Source organism: Babylonia areolata, chromosome 20 (genome assembly GCF_041734735.1).
Source record: "Babylonia areolata isolate BAREFJ2019XMU chromosome 20, ASM4173473v1, whole genome shotgun sequence".
In the NCBI taxonomy this organism is placed as follows: Eukaryota; Metazoa; Mollusca; class Gastropoda; order Neogastropoda; family Buccinidae; genus Babylonia; species Babylonia areolata.
In genome coordinates this window covers 50,780,241-50,797,740 of record NC_134895.1, presented here as the reverse complement: position 1 = coordinate 50,797,740, position 17,500 = coordinate 50,780,241, and the positions used below count along the sequence as shown (strand labels likewise).

General features: G+C 43.6%; 1 protein-coding gene across 4 annotated transcripts in view; it reads right to left on the bottom strand.

Annotated features, from left to right (window-relative positions):
- The window catches only part of LOC143295137 (uncharacterized), a 167,630-nt gene that overhangs the window by 61,003 nt on the left and 89,127 nt on the right, over nucleotides 1-17,500 (bottom strand). For 3 of the 4 annotated variants that reach the window (XM_076606703.1, XM_076606702.1, XM_076606704.1), the window contains exon 2: nucleotides 7,622-7,707. In XM_076606703.1, coding sequence (XP_076462818.1) covers nucleotides 7,622-7,688 — 67 coding nt within the window. In that variant the 5' untranslated portion in view covers nucleotides 7,689-7,707. The remainder of the gene's footprint in view (nucleotides 1-7,621; nucleotides 7,708-17,500) is intronic. The other variant, XM_076606705.1, reaches the window with a different exon arrangement.

Genomic DNA, 17,500 nt, shown 5'->3' with positions numbered 1-17,500 from the left:
TATATGGTTTTGTCCGAACGCAGTGACGCCTCCTTGAGCTACTGATACTGATACTGATAGCAACAACGTGGGCGTAGAAAACAATAAAGAAGCGATGTAAGGGGAAAAAAGATAATGATCAACTCACTCAGTACGGCCAGTCCTCTCTTCTCCTCTACACAGACCCCTCGGATGTCCAGTGGGTGTCTGAATGACCCAACCTTTAGCTTCCGTCGTCAGAATTGTGGTATTCTTTGTCAACATTCACCTCTTCAGTATAAGAGCCTTCCGCTTGCAATATTTTGATGATGGTAATTGGGGTGAAACGCTGTTAACGTCGTCTCTTACGCCGTTCGTATGAAGAGAGTTAAATTTACAACCATCAATACTGTGTTTCGTCTTATAGCCTCGACACAAAGGAACTAATTGAAAAATGCTTTCAAGAAAAACATATTTTTCAGAGCTTTTATTTCCATAAGCAAAGTTATGATTTGGTATGGAGTAAAACCCCCCAGAATACTCGGTAAATACTTAAGTAACTGATCAAAAGCACATATAACTCATGCTCGAGTTACGATGTGTTTTTGAATTAACAAAATTAATCGTATACCAAACAATTGTACATAAGGGTATTGAACGTAAAATTATGCTGTTCTGTCTTCCGTCTGGCTCGATAGACTAAGCGATTATTATCGTCAGTTGGGGGCTTACTATGTGGCGTCCTATGAATGTTTAAAAAACAAAGGGGCACTACTGAACACCACCAGCAGCAGTGTTGGGTCTCTTCTGGTGTGTGGCCTCCTGGCGACCTAACATCGATAGTTCCAAGTAGACTACCGGCTCTGAGGCTGAGACAGACTAATCCGGGTGTGGCTTTATATGGGGGACTCGGAATGAGCAGCAGGGGAGTAATGACACTGAAACGATGCCGATGGTGGAACAGCAAAAGATAGATAAATAAACAAGTACATGAATGAATAAATAAATAAATAAATAAATATGTAAACAAATACAAGCAAAGAGCCAAGACCTAGTGAACCGGAAGTGCAGTTAAAAAATGGCTGAAGGGCCACAAAGTAGCCAGTGACAAGTTTTCCCGCCCGTTCATAAAAGATCGGCTGTTACCGGTGGTGGAGAAATTCCAGCTATGTTTTGTTCTGTCGCCTTATTAGATTCTTCCTGATGTTTTCCAATGGCGGAGTGGTTTTTTTTGTTTGTTTTGTTTTCAGTGCTTGCTGTGTCGAAGGACTCTGGTCACTGGAGGAGATCTGATGATGGCTCTGTTTTTTGTTGTTGTTGCTGTTTTGTTGGGTGTGTGTGTGTGTGTGTGTGTGGGGGGGGGGGGGGGTTGATTTGGTTCCCTTTTGATTTCTGTGTAAGGTGGTGCATCGTTTTCTTTTCAATCAAATTGTTCTCTCTGTGTTTTATGAAATATTAAAACCCCTTCAGTTTCATTTCATTCATTCTCCTGCCCGGGATGGGCGTAGAGGAGACATGAGGGACGATTCCGTAGTCAGACGACGCCATCCGGTTCTATCTTCTGCCTGTCGTATCAGCGTAGCGCTATCCATATTGGTCCATTCCTTGATGTTGTCCATCCAGCATTTGGCTTGCCTCCCTCTTCGCCTACCACCCTCTAGCGTTCCCTTCAGTAACAGGGGGGAAATTGTAAAAAGTGGTGTTTCAGGTCATAAAACATTATCCAAAACAATAAGCCTAAAACTGAGAAAATAGTCTGGAGATATACCATTCTAGACAAACAAACTGTGTCAATTTTCAGCCTTCCAGAGCCATTCCCCTTTTTTATGACGTCATCACTTTCCCGATTCCAAAGTCCGAATGCAACGTTTGGTAGGGGCAAACGTGGAGGGGGAAGTAAGTCTTCCTCGACAGGGTTCTAAAATGTTTCGATGCAAAACGGTTAGAAAACTCACACTTGAGATACAAATATTTAGCAGTTCGAAAGTGTCATAGCCCGTACTGATGTTTTACAACACCACCAACCACAAGAAGGGTACAGCAGAATCATTAGGCCCATCATCATCAACCAGTAGAATAGCAGCATCAGCAAAAGCAACACCAATAATAAAAGAAACACTGGCAATGAATATTTTTAAAACAACCACCTCCTGCTCCTTCTCCTGGTAATAATAATAATAACAACAACAATAATGATAATAATAATGATACTGCTACTACTACTACTACTACTGATAATAATAATAATAAAGATCATGATGATGATGATACCTACTACTACTGATAATTGCAAAAGAAGAAAAAGGACATTGATACTTAGTGAAGAGGATGACGACAGTAACAAGGATGTCGTCGGCTGCGACGATGTTACGATGACGAATGAATGAATGAATTGGTGAATTATTATTTTTTTCTGGGGCTAATAGATTAAGCTCACATGTTGTTGCTTTTTATTTTATTCAGCCAGCCCTCGTAAACAAAGGAAAAAGGAAACAACAATTTGAATCAAAACACCACCACCACCACCACCACCACCACATCACGAATAAGGAAGAGAGAAAAGCAGAAGTGGACAAAAAGGGAGAAATTATGATGAAGCGATGAAAATGATAACAGGAAAACATAACACAAAACAGTGAACTGAAGGTAAAAAAAACCCAAACAAAACAAACAAATAACAAATAAACCCCCCCCCCCCCAAAAAAAAAAAAAAAAAAAAAAAAAACCGCATAAAAATAACAACAGAAATAGTCCCAGGTAAAAAAAAAATCTTATTTTGGGCCAAGCACATGCACTACTTCCGAACGAAAGGTTATCGACAACCCATAACTGTCCCCCCCCCCCCCCCCCCCCGCCCCCGCCATCCTTCCACAGTCCTTGGACTGGAAACAACACAGCTGACATTCCGTGTCCCCGTGTAGGGCGACCTTAACCCGAGGAGACACAGTCATCAGGAAATGTCAGGCCCGGGGACCAAGTCACTGACGTCTGGCTTGATGCTCAGTCTTGTCTCCCACGCATCCACACCCACGCCCTACATCCCCCCTCCGCACCCTACCCCCCCCCACCCCCCAACCCCACCCTCCGGCAATTTTCATGAGACAGAATGACTAATGTGCTACGAATTTATACAAGAACAAAAGTGAAAGAATCTATCCTTTTCCCCACCCCACCTTTTTTTTGTCTTGTTACTACAGTAAAGAAAAAAAGAAAAGAAAAAGAAAGGCCATTCATTTCCTACAAGTACAACTGTAAAATGAAAGCTACCAAATTCCTAGAAGTACACGGGTAGAATAATGTTACCTCTTACCTCTTCCCTAGAAGTACATTTTAGTGAACGAAAGCAATCCCATCTTTTTTTTTTCTGGAAGTATAAGTGTGCAAGAAAATGGAGTGATGGCCAAGAGGTAACACATCCGCATAGGAAGCGAGAGAATCTGAGCGCGCTGGTTCGAATCACGGCTCAGCCGCCGATATTTTCTCCCCCTCCACTAGACCTTGAGTGGTGGTCTGGACGCTAGTCGTTCGGATGAGACGATAATCCGAGGTCCCGTGTGCAGCATGCACTTAGCGCACGTAAAAGAACTCACGACAACGAAAGCGTTGTTCCTGGAAAAATTCTGTTGAAAAATCCACTTCGATAGGAAAAAAACAAATAATACTGCACGCAGGAAAAAAATACACACAAAAAAATGGGTGGCGCTATAGTGTAGCGACGCTCTCTCCCTGGGGATAACAGCCCGAATTCACACACAGAGAAATCTGTTGTAATAAAAATAAATACAAATACAAATAAATACAAATAACTGTGAAATATTGATATTCTCTCCCTATAAGTACAAAATGTGAAAGAAAACTGTCCTGTTTTTATCTGGAAGTATAACTATGAAAGATTGATATTCCCTCCCTATAAGTACAAAATGTGAAAGAAAGCTGTCCTGTTTTTATCTGGAAGTATAACTGTGAAAGATTGATCTTCCCTACCCATAAAAACAAAATGTGAAAGAAAGCCGACCTGTTTTTATCTGGAAGTATAATTGTGAAAGATCGATATTCCCTACCCATAAAAACAAAATGTGAAAGAAAGCTGTCCTTTTTATCTGGAAGTATAACTGTGAAAGATTGATATTCCCTCCCTATAAGTACAAAATGTGAAAGAAAGCTGTCCTTTTTTATTTGGAAGTATAACTGTGAAAGACTGATATTCCCTACCCATAAAAACAAAATGTGAAAGAAAGCTGTCCTGTTTTTATCTGGAAGTATAACTGTGAAAGATTGATATTCTCTCTCCCTATAAGTATAGGACTATGGCTGCCTACATGGCGGTGTAAAAACGGTCATACACGTAAAAGCCCACTCGTGTACATACGAGTGTACGTCGCAGCCCACGAAAGAAGAAGAAGAAGAAGAAGAAGAAGAAGAAGTCTCCCTAGGGAACGCACCAGTGAGACACCTGTGATGAAATCAGACGATCCGTCCTCGTACCGGCCAGAATGGCGACATACACAAGACACGAACCACGTCGACAATCGACATGGGGGCGAGACGCTCAATTATGCAGCCACGAAACATGCACGGCATTTCTCAACAGCAGCAAATGCAACAGCTCACTTTCCGTGTCTCAAGGAGGCGTAGTTGCATTCGGATAAATCCATACACGCTACACCACACCTGCTAAGCAGATACGCCTGAGCAGCAGAGTAACCCAACGCGCCTGGTCAGGCGTTGAGAGATAAAATGAGATAATAAGATAAGACAAAATTAGGTGAGATGAATAAACTGAAATAAAATAACGAGACGACTTCGCTTGACCGAAAGAGGTCTAGTTGAACAGAGCTTGAAAGAAGAGGAGTCTGAGTCATTGTCGAAAAGCCCAGACCATTGCAATATGATTTTAGGACGCTGGAATGAAAAATACATACTGGACTGTCACATTTTGTTGGAGATCATAAAGAAAGATTGTATGATCAGCAGAGCAACCCAGGCTGACAGGACGCAAGCCGTAACCATGCTCATTAATAATGATGGTGATGCGTATTACAAACGCGCACGCTCGAAGGTCGTAGTTTATATCTGATGCTTTGTAATACTGAGGAAAATAAAATCTGTACAGTCATATTAAATTGTATTCATACTATACACACGGCCACACAGACGCAGACACATATATATGTATATCTCATACATGTATCTATCTCTATCTATCTACATGTTTACAATACGCGGGCAAAATCTGCCTTACTTGTAATTGACTTCATGATGGCTGAATATATTCGTTTTTCTGCGCTTGAAATTACAGGGCTTCACAAATCGCGATTTGTTATCCGCTGATTCTGTAATTTAAAAGTGCTTCTAGTGCTTCAGTTCTGTGTGAACACACACAGACGCACCATGCACACACGTATCATGCACGCACGCACGCACGCACGCACACACACACGCACGCACCATGCACGCACACATACACAAAAACACACACACTTTTTTAAAACAAGGAAACACAAAAAAGCCTCTGTTGAGCAAGTGGGCTAGAAATCGAAATAATGGGACCCTCTTTCCCATTTATCTATCGACGAACCACCCACCGGGCTGCGTCAACCTCTGGTTTATGGCCGTGAGATTAACAACTGCACTCTGACAGATTTTTGCATAATTGGGTCCGGTCTGTATAATTGAATAGAATGTCAGCGGTAATGAATTGTATCGACTGTGTCAAAAGCTTGCCCGTCACTGAAGCCATCGCTTTGAAACGCGGACACAAACACAAAATAAGAACCGTCTTGTGTGTGTCGAGGAAAAATAAATCGTAAAACTAAAAGCTTTCCACGAGTTACCGCGATGTGTTGTGTGTGTGTGTGTGTGTGTGTGTGTGTGTGTGTGTGTGTGTGTGTGTGTGTGTGTGTGTGTGTGTGTGTGTGTGTGTGTGTGTGTGTGTGTGTGTTGTGTGTGTGTGTGTGTGTGTGTGTGTGTGTGTGTGTGTGTGTGTGTGTGTGTGTGTGTGTGTGTGTGTGTTTGCGCGCGCAGAGATATATATGTATATACATACAGAGAGAGAGAGAGAGAGAGAGAGAGAGAGAGAGAGAGAGAAAGGGTGAGAGAAATCATATAGAGTCTATCTACCTATCTATCTATGACTTTTGTTTTCAGTGACTCTTCGCGTAAATGACAAAGTAAACGATTGTTATTATTACAAATTCTGAATGTGTAACGATGAACTGATAATTTTGATATCCCTAATGTATACCCTGTCACTGGCCTCCACACCTTATGTATCTATCCATGTCCAAGATAAAACGAGATTTTAAGCCAAGAATCTTGCACAAATTCCAGTAAAAATCGTTTGCTAATTTGGATATCATGAGACCACTTGCCGTCAGCACTAAAGCAGCCAATGGCAAGGAAAAGAAGATACAAATTCATTAACATCTCCACCTCTTTAGTTCAACATTTTTGTTACCCAGTTGTTCTTACTTTCAACGCCATCACAGATCAGGCTGAAAGGTTAAAATGCGTTTAAAATGCGTTTTTACCCCCAACCCCACTCCCAGTTTCTAATAAATTACACCACTAAAGAATACACTCATTCGCGAAGGTTGCTTATATTAGAAAGCCCTTTGTTTCGCCATAAGCATTGTAATGTGGAGTTCACCTGTCCGCGTAATTTTTTTTTCAAAGCAAAGATAAGGACAGATTGATGACGAATGGTAGTTCTGTGCAATTCCTATAATTCAGAGACATACCGGAAAATTAGTTGCATCTGAATAACATGAATAAAGTAAAGGCAGTACTGAGAACATATGATATGTTCAAAATACACAGCAGCGTGTTTTTTTGTTGTTGTTGTATTTCCAGAACTGTTGCATATGCCAACAAAAATCGACCATGTGAGGAAGAATATACCCAACTAAATACAAGGGTTAACAATTTCATAGGAACACCGCAAGAAGAACATATTTCTCTTACACTTAAATTACAGTCTTTACGAAATTCTATTATTATGTTACTTTTAGTCAAGTTGACATCTAATCGATGGGACACAGGCTGTAAACTGTTTAGTTATGCTTGTAAACCTGTGACTGTTTTCTGACAATTAAATAACATCGGCTAATGAAAGAATAACCAGTTCAAAACAAACATTCAGTGACAGCAAAGTACGACGTCTTTCATTATTGGTCATCTCAATAGGTAGTTCATTTTCTTTAACATGGAGAATAAAAACTGGGCCGCAAGCATTCCCCTGTTTATACCTCAAGAGTACAATTAATAGAGTTTGTCAGTTCGGAGCCATAATAGACCCTTGCTCAGATTAGAGCCAAAAATGACTCTTTGTTCTAACTACATCCACAGAGTTTACCTTTGAAACTACACACCAATAAAACAGGTCAGAAAATAGTTCTATTCATACTGTCAAATGCTTTTTCAAAATCTGAAAAGAATTGCTGATTCAATGAAAACTGATTCTGGTCCAGCGCTAGCAAAGTAAACGAGAGAGAGAGAGAGAGAGAGAGAGAGAGAGAGAGAGAGAGAGAGAGAGAGAGAGAGAGAGAGAGAGAGAGAGAGACAGACAGACAGACAGACAGACAGACAGGCAGGCAGACAGGAAGGCAGGTAGACAGACAGAGAGTCAGACAGATAAACGGATCCACGAGGACTGATCTCTTACCTGTGTGTGAGACAAAGGTGACGACCACGGCGATGAGGGCAAAAGGCACGATCCTCTCCACAGCCATCTCTCTCCGCTTTGTCTGCCTGAAACACAATAGTAGTAGTAGTAGTAGTAGTAGTAGTAGGAGGAGGAGGAGGAGGAGGAGTCGTCGTCGTCGTAGTAGTAGTAGTAGTAGCAGTCATAATAATAATGATGATGATGATGAAAATAATAATAATAATACTGAAGAAATGACAACACTACTACTACTATTTCTACTGCTACTACTACTAGCAACGACAACATCGACGATGATATTGGTATTGTTGTTGTTGTTGATGATGATGATGATAACGATGATTATTATGATGATGGTGATGATGAGAATAACGATGATTAAATAACGTTTCTTTTTAAGCGATCTCATAAAATGTTCATTTTCAATTCTGTAAGAAACATTATAATAATGCAAAGGTACATTGCAGAATAAAGACACACACACACACACACACACACACACACACACACACACACACACACACACACACACACACACACACACAGATAGATATATCTGTAAATACATCGGGAGATCAGTAGATTGATTGATTAATTGATCAATAGATGGTTTCTACATCAACAGATAGAAAGATAGATTATATGAATAGATGGTTTCTTCTTCTTCTTCTGCGTTCATGGGCTTCAGTTCCAACATTCACCCGTGTGTACACGGGTGGGCTGTTACGTGTTGGACCATTTTTGTCCTGCCATGTTGGCATCCATACTCCGTTTTCGGGGGAGTGCATGCTGGTTATGTTCTTGTTTCCATAACCCGCCGAACGCTGACATGGATTACAAGATCTTTGACATGCGTAATTGATATTCTGCTTGCGCATACACACGAAGGGGGTTCAGGCACTAGCAGGTCTGCACATATGTTGAACCGCAAGATCGGAAAAATCTCCACCCTTCATCCACCAGGCGCCGTTACCGAGATTCGAACCCGGGACCCTCAGATTGAGGGTCCAACGCTTTAACCACTCGGCTATTGCGCCTGTCATACCGCCCCAAGGATGCTTTCAAAATGGTGGGCGACGAACCACAACCTAACCAAAGATTGAACCAGCAGCATGTTACAACATGACAACTGAGATATTGCCATCCATGTCACGGAAGTTTTAACGATGAACTGAATACTGGGTGTGGAGGCACCTTCTCGGATAGTTCGCTTGCTTGAAGTTTGAATGATGGTTTGCAGAGAAGAGAGAGAGAGTGGGGACAAGTTGAAGAGCTGTAGATGTCGCCAGCAAAGGAGTGAAAGCAGAGCAGAAGGTCGAGTATAGCTCTGTGGCTGACCTGAAGTTGACCAAAAATACAAACCGTCCACTTCCTCAAAGCAGAGAGAGAGAGAGAGAGAGAGAGAGAGAGAGTGAGAGGAAGCGGTGAACAGTTTCGTGCAAGTCGTGAATCACGTATGTAACATGGTTCAGCAAAAGCACTGGCGCATTAATGTAACAGCTATCATCTGCAAGCGAACTTATGTGGAGTGATGGCCTGGAGGTAACGCGTCCGCCTAGGAAGCGAGAGAATCTGAGCGCGCTGGTTCGAATCACGGCTCAGCCGCCGATATTTTCTCCCCCTCCACTAGACCTTGAGTGGTGGTCTGGACGCTAGTCGATTCGGATGAGACGATAAACCGAGGTCTCGTGTGCAGCACGCACTTAGCGCACGTAAAAGAACCCACGGCAACAAAAGAGTTGTTCCTGGCAAAATTCTGTAGAAAAAATGCACGTCAATAGGAAAAACAAATAAAACTGCGCGCAGGAAAAATACAAAAAAAAAAAAAAAAAAAAAAAGGTGGCGCTGTAGTGTAGCGACGCGCTCTCCCTGGGGAGAGCAGACCGAATTTCATACAGAGAAATCTGTTGTGATAAAAAGAAATACAAATACACATACAAATACAGAACTTGTGAGCGGTGCTCCCCCTGCAATGTGGGCCAACTGGGTCACTCTGATTCTGACTGAAAGTGAGCATGAACAGCAAGTGGGCGTGGCACATGCAGGAGTGGCAACTGAAGGACGTGCAGATTTTTTTTCCCAATCAGTGTCAAATCAACTTCTAACCTCGATAGTCTGTTCATTTTCCGTACAGAAAAGTATGGGTTGTGTATACTTTCTTGCAGTAGTAGATTTTTTGTTGTTGTCAATTATTACCCTTCGCAACCCAAAACCGCCTGGCAAAAACCAAGCACGTGGAAATAAAGTCCGGCACGGAAAGAGGTTGAAAGCCTTCTCCTCTTGCGACATTCCAGTCTTCCAAAACACAACACACGTCAAAACGTATGGTCAGATTTACAACAGCACACTAGGACTAGATTGCAGCTAATTTACCTCTGGAAAGCCAGACAACGGCAGACAAAAAACGAACAAACAAATAAAACTTCCAAAGATTTCTCCTGAATTTGAGCGAACTGACCCTTTGTCAACGGGAGCGAGCGGGACAGGAACCAGTGGCCAAGCAGATACTGCAGAGGAAGTGGGGCTGGATCCGGATACACCCTCAGGAAGCCAGCGTCCAGTATCACACGCCAAGCCCTGACCTGGAACCCGCAGGGAAAGAGGAAGAGAGGCTGGCCTCGCAACGGATAGAGGCGAGATACCGAGGCAGAGCTGAAGCAGCAAGGGACCAACAGGACTGAAATGGCCAGAACAGCCCAGAACAGAGTGCGATGGCGAGGGGTCGTCGATGGCCTATGCTCCACCAGCAGCGATTAGCATAATGAATGAATGAATGAATGACCCTTTGTCAACAGAGAGCAAACACAAGGTGGTTGGGTCCCTTTTGGTATCAATATTTTTCATCATCTTCTTCTTTGACTCTATGAAGAATAATTGGAACACCGCACAGAAGAACTGTTCACCAGATTCCTCCAGGTCCGTCGGTTGTGTGTCAGTTTGGGTCTCTGCAAATAGTTTCCCTGTCCATTGTGGAGAAACGTTATCTTTTGACATCGCTATATTTCATTGCCTTATTTCCCGCTGAACAAACAAATGCAGCAGCTTGTTCTGGTTTTCGTGTATTCATACACTCGAACGGGTTGGGGGAAAAATGTCATGCGCGTCGTTTCACTCAGTGTGTGTGTGTGTGTGTGTGTGTGTGTTCGTTCTTTCGCTTAACGTCTATCCACATTTGTGATTTTAAACGAAAATCCATCATCTTCCCCACCCCGCTCATGCCTTAAATCATCACGACTTTCCCTGTTCCTCTCTCCTCAATTAGCATAAAAAAGAATATAAATGAAATAAAGCAAACTAACTAAGAGACAGTGGGGCTCCAAATTAAACCCTGAACTATTTCAAACACACGCTGATTATCATGTAAAACATTTCCATTCGAAGTAGATGGAACAGCTGATTTTGTAATTTTCATAGATAAGTGTGGTTTCAACTGTTCACATTTATGGATGATACGCACGTGGATAATTTCATTACCGCAAAAATGCAAGTCACATTAGAAGTATATTTTGTTTTTATGGTATCCAGTCGTAGTCTGTACATTAGACTGGTGAGCCTTCTGCTAGTGCGATGTCCTTTTGTTTTAAGAGAAAACATGCAATCAATTTTGCGCATACTATTGTTAGTTTTTTTTTTGTTTTGTCAGACTCCTGTTTTAGTTTATTAACATGGTTCCAGCAAGTTTTCTCCAGTGGAGAATGACTCTCTCCATACGAACGGCGAAAGAGACGACGTTAACAGCGTTTCACCCCAATTACCATCATCAAAATATTGCAAGAGGAAGGCTCTTATACTGAAGACGTGAATGTTGACAAAGAATACCACAATTCTTACGACGGAAGCTAAAGTTTGGGTCATTCAGACACCCACTGGACATCCGAGGGGTCTGTGTAGAGGAGAAGAGAGGATTGGCCGTACTGAGTGAGATAACCTTCTTGTAATGAGTGTGGAATACGAATTTTGTGTGTGTGTGTGTGTGTGTGTGTGTGTGTGTGTGTGGTGGGAGAGGGGGGTAGTCGGGTGCAGGGTGCTAGGGAGTATCCGTGCATTCGTGCGGATGTGCCTGAGTGCGTGTTGCATGGATGCACTTTCTGGTGGGTGTCATGGGTGGGTGGTTTCTGGCACGTGCTTCCGTGTGTGTGTGTGTGTGTGGGGGGGGGGGGGGGGGGGGGATGGGGGGGGGATTTGTGGGGGGGGATATTGATGGGGAGGCGGGGAGTGAGGAAAGCGCTTTGAACAGTATTTCTGGAGAAATGCGCTATAAAAATGTTCATTATTATTATTATTATTATTATCATCATTGTGTGTGTGTGTGTGCGTGGGTGCATATGCGTACGTGTGTGCGCGCTCACACGTATGTGTATACGTGCGTGTGTATGCGTGCGTGTACATGCTTGTGTGTGTGCATGCGTGCGCACGAGCGCGTGTGTGTGTCAGTGTGTGTGTTCGCGCATTCGTGTGTGTGTGTGTGTGTGTGTGTGTGTGTGTGTGTGTGTGTGTGTGTGTGTGTGTGTGTGTGTGTGTGTGTGTGTGTGTTAGCGTGTGTGGATGCCATGAACGAACTCTTTTCGTTTTTAAGGAGAAGGATATATGTGTCGGGGAATAAAAGAGTTAAAAGCCATATATATTTTTTTTTGCAAGCACCAAGGGACAACAATGTTTGATGGTTGTGTAAGCTCACACGTGTGAAGTCCATTACGTCGTCAGTGTATCTTTATGAGCGGAAATCTTACACACGTCCAGGTTAAAAAATGACTGTCGTCGCAGCCTGCAACGATTTCCCTTTGCTCTCTTGGGAGGATTTTTTTTCTCTCAAGAAATCTATAGAACTTGAAAAGGTTGATATGGAATTTCTTTATCAATCAACTCTGTCTCAGCTTACGTTAACAGTTTTGTTGTCATTGCAACTGTTGTTGTTGCTGTTGTTATTGCCATTGATGTCGTCGTTGTTGTTTCAAATAAGCAAATATTGTTGGTAAAATATACCTACGTTTTCTATTCATATCTTAAACGAGCTTGTTTTTTTCATAGAAACATTCACAAGTACGGAAGCATACATATGTCCTTGAGGACACACACACGCACACGCACACACACACACACACACACAGGTAAGCACACACGCACACGCACATACAAAGGTAAGCACACACGCACATACAAACACTACAGAGAGACAGAGTCAGGAGACAGACAGGCACACACACACACACACACACACACACACACACACACACACACACACACACACACACACACACACACACACACACACACACACAGAGCAATGCACTCACTTACTCACTCCGAGTGAATAGACGTTAAACTGAAGATCTCACACACAGCAATACACTCACTCATTCACTCACTCACACACACACACACACACACACACACACACACACACACACACACACACACACACACACACAGAGGAAATAGGAGACTCCACAATCTGAAACAGTTGCGTATGGCACCCAATGTTTTCAAAGGAGCTAAAAGCCTCCGTGGTATAAAACACAGCATGTTGATTTTAGAAAAAGAAGAAGATGAATTTCCACTAACTGCCGACGAAAAATCAAAAACGATGAAAATCAATATAAATCAAGTGTGAATTTTTTTTAAAAGTCCGTACGTCTGCCTGCCTGTCTGGGTCTCTGTCTCTCTGTCTGTGTGCGTGTGGGGTGAGGGGTGGGGGTGGGATGGGGTGGGGTGAAACTGCCCGCGTTTTTTACGGATCACCATGAGAGAATCAGTCTTTGTGTAGCACACACAAACAAACGCACACTTTCACGCGCGCGCGCGCGTAACATTGCTATCAAGTACACAAAATCTTCGTTAGTGTCTTCGTACCCAGGGTCTGCATCGTCAGTCTGTACATGAGGTGAAATTTCTACTTTGACCCAAACATATCACTTTCATTAAAAAAAAAAAAATCCTCTTCCATCCCCCTCCCCTCCAGTCTCTCAGTCTGTTTTTTTAATTTATTTTATTTTATTTTTTATACCCCCCCTCCCCCCACTCCCACCATCCAACGGGAAAGTCTTTTCTGTGCCGTTCACTCATTTGTTTGTTCTCATTGTATTTTGTTCACTTATTTACCCTCGAAAACGGAGTATGGCTGCCTACATGGCGAGGTTAAAAACGATCATACATGTAAAAAGTACATACGAGTGATCGTGGGAGTTGCAGCCCACGAACGAAGAAGAAGAAGAAGAAGTAGAAGAAGAAAAGAAGAAGAAGAAGAAGAAGAAGAAGAAGAAGAAGAAGAAGAAGAAGTAGTTCACTTATTCATTTGCTCTGATTTATGGACCGCCAACTCGATAACAATGTCTTGCCAACCCACCTTGCGTAGTTGAGGGCGCCGTTTTGCTTGCTATGTATTTGGCTCTATTTGTTTTTTGTTTGTTTTGTTTTTGTAGGTTGGGAGGGGGGGGGGGGGGGGGGGGGGGGGGGGGGGGGGAGGAGGCGGCGGCTGGAGGGATCTCTTGGGACTTGGTTTTCACCCACGTCCATTCCGACAACCGGTTTGAAATTCAATGTACCTTGAAAAGTATTCTCCAGGGCAATATCTCTTCGAAACTCCTTGAATCTCCCCTCATGTTTTTTTGTTTTGTTTTCACCCTACGATCACCTCATAGCGTGCAAAACGTATCCTAACTCGGTTAAACATAAAAAACAACAACAACTAAAGGCATATAAAGAAAACATTTTAAATATACGATATCACAGAAAAGAGGAAAAAACAAAACAAAACAAAAAAACACACCAAAAAACAGGGACTGTTCGCCCACGCTTTCTCGCAATCTCACGCTTTCTCACACCTCGCGAGAACGCACGGAGGGTCAGGACCCAGTCGCATTGCTCGGACGGAAGAGCCTAGTATGGTCGTAACCCGCTACAAACTGTGTGTAGTATGGAACTGACCAATGGCGTAGTTCGGTCAACGTAGGCATTTAGTCACGTGTAACTGTTAAAAAGTTAGAACCAAGCAATGCAGCTGGCTCAAGGAGAGGGGATTGGGGTGGGGGCGTACCCACGGTTTCTCGTAGTTTGCGAGAAAGAAAGCGTGGAACTGCGAGAAAGCGTGCTCGTTCCCCTTGTCCACGCTTTCTGGTAATTGCATATATCTTCTGTTGGGTTTAACTCTTTCCATACGAACGGCGAAAGAGACGACGTTAACAGCGTTTCACCCCAATTACCATCATCAAAATATTGCAAGCGGAAGGCTCTTACACTGAAGACGTGAATGTTGACAAAGAATACCACAATTCTGACGACGGAAGCTAAAGGTTGGGTCATTCAGGCACCCACTGAACATCCGAGGGGTCTGTGTAGAGGAGAAGAGAGGAATGGCCGTACTGAGTGAGTTAAAACTTCCGTGACATGGATGGCAAGGTCTCAGTTGTCATGTTGTAACATGCTGCTGGATCAAGCCTTGGTTAGGTTGTGGTTCGTCGCCCACCATTTTGAAAGCATCGTTGGGGCGGTATGACAGGCGCAATAGCCGAGTGGTTAAAGCGTTGGACCCTCAATCTGAGGGTCCCGGGTTCGAATCTCGGTAACGGCGCCTAGTGGATGAAGGATGGAGATTTTTCCGATCTTGCGGTTCAACATATGTGCAGACCTGCTAGTGCCTGAACCCCCTTCGTGTGTATGCGCAAGCAGAATATCAAGTACGCATGTCAAAGATCTTGTAATCCATGTCAGCGTTCGGTGGGTTAAAGGACAGTGAAGACGAGGCGATGTCAAGTCGTCCAATCCGAAATGGTGATCACTATGTGCATGCATGGACCACAGATTGTGATCATGAGTCCCGCTTCTTCTTCTTCTTCCTTCGTCTCAGTTATGAAAAAAAATCACCGTCATCGCGAGTTCTGAAGAGGAAAGTACAAGTAACTTTCAACCACAGATTTCCAAACGTACCAGTTCCTTTCGTATATGGCAACACGTCCTGAAGAGGAACGTAAAAGTAACTATTAACCTTAGATTTCCAAACGTGTCAGTTCCTTTCGTATATGGCGACAAATTCTGAATAGGAAAGTAAGAGTAACTGTCAACCATAGATAGGCTTCGTCCTGAACAGGAAATCAAAAGTAACTTTCAACCTTAGATTTCCAAATGTACCAGTCTCCTTTCGTATATGGCGACAATTCCTGAAGAGGAAAGTAAAAGTAACCTTCAACCACAGATTTCCAAACGTACCACATATTTCCAAATGCACCAGCCTCCTTTCGTATATGGCAAGTCCTGAAGAGGAAAGTAAAAGTAACCTTCAACCACAGATTTCCAAACGTACTACAGATTTCCAAACGTACCACAGATTTCCAAACGTATCACAGATTTCCGAACGTACTACAGATTTCCAAACGTACCACAGATTTCCAAACGTATCACAGATTTCCAAACGTACCACAGATTTTTCCAAACGTACCAGTTCCTTTCGTATGGCGACAGTTACACTCCAACGCGGAACCTTGTGTGCAAAAGGTGTAGGGTGCGGGTAGATCGATACAGTCAATCCTGCTTTATGTTAAATACCAACTCTTGCTTTGATTTTGGTCCAACTTTAAAAGCAGCCTCTCCTCCATTTCCTGTTGTATTCCCAGAAAATGTCGTCTCAGTAACCTTATTCGGTTCAGAGATAGATAGTTTTTTTTTTTTTTCTAAAAGGGTTGTTGACTATAAATAAGCAGGCAGAATTAGACCAGGGTGTGGGGATGTGGGAGAGTTGGTCTGCTTGGAATGGCAACACCTATAATAGTCACGACTCTTTCCATTGAAAAAAAAGAAAAAAAAAGAAAAAAAAAAGTTGTCTGCCGTTTCTATCCACCCACCCCCACCCCAACCCTCTATCACACCCCCACTCCACGCCCCCCCTCCCCCAACTTACCCAGTACCTTGTCTGTAAAATGGCCAAAGTGGATTTACACGTTCCTCATGCCCGGACAAGCCGGACCATTTAAAGAAAACCATGAAGACGGACTGAGATTTAATTTGCTTACAGTCTGGACTTGGTCTGGATCTGTGATTCATTTCATTGTCTCTGTTTTTTTTTTCTTTTCTTTTCTTAGTCGTCTTTCTAGGGCGGGGTGTGGGGGAGTGGGTGGATGATGATGTGTGTGAGAGGGGGCGGGGAGAGACTGGGGGGGTGGGAGGGAAGGGGAGGTGGGAGGGAAGGGGAGGTGGGAGGGAAGATAAGGTGGTAGGGAAGGGTGTGACGCGTTGCAGGGCCAGAACTCCGGGGGGGTGGGGGGGGGGGGTGGGGGTGGGGGCGCAGGGGGGGGGAGTGTTCATGGGGATTTATGAAGACAGCTCAGCAGGTTGTGCACACCTTGCAAGGCGCCTGGAACGTGGTTCTCATCGACCTGCCCCCTCCCTTCTTCCCTCCCTCCCTCCCTCCCTGCCTCCCGTCCCTCTCTCCCTGGCTGCCTCCCGCCTGGTGTGGGGATTGTAAAGGAAAGGGGAAGGGGGTGGAGGGGGTGTTTGGGAGTGTGGGTGGTGTGTGGTGGTTGACGCAGTGTCGAGCTGGAATTTCCCCTTCTTTTTCTCCTTCTCCTCCCTCCCTCCCCCCTCTCTCTTCCACCAACCTCCTGTCCTTGTCGGATTTCTAAAAAAAAAAAAAAAAAAAAAAATCTTCCTACTTGACTCATTCATCAAATCCATGAACACATACACGCAAAAAAAGCCACAAAAACACTGACCCCCAAACCCCAACCAACAACAAAAACAACAACAACAACAACAAAAACACACAAAAAAACAACAAAACAGACCTGTACTTTAATGCTGACAAGGGGAAACATGTCCCAAGCCACCCTCTCTCTCCTCCCTCTCTTTCTCTCTCTCTCTCTCTCCCTCCCTCTCCCTCTTCCCCCGCAT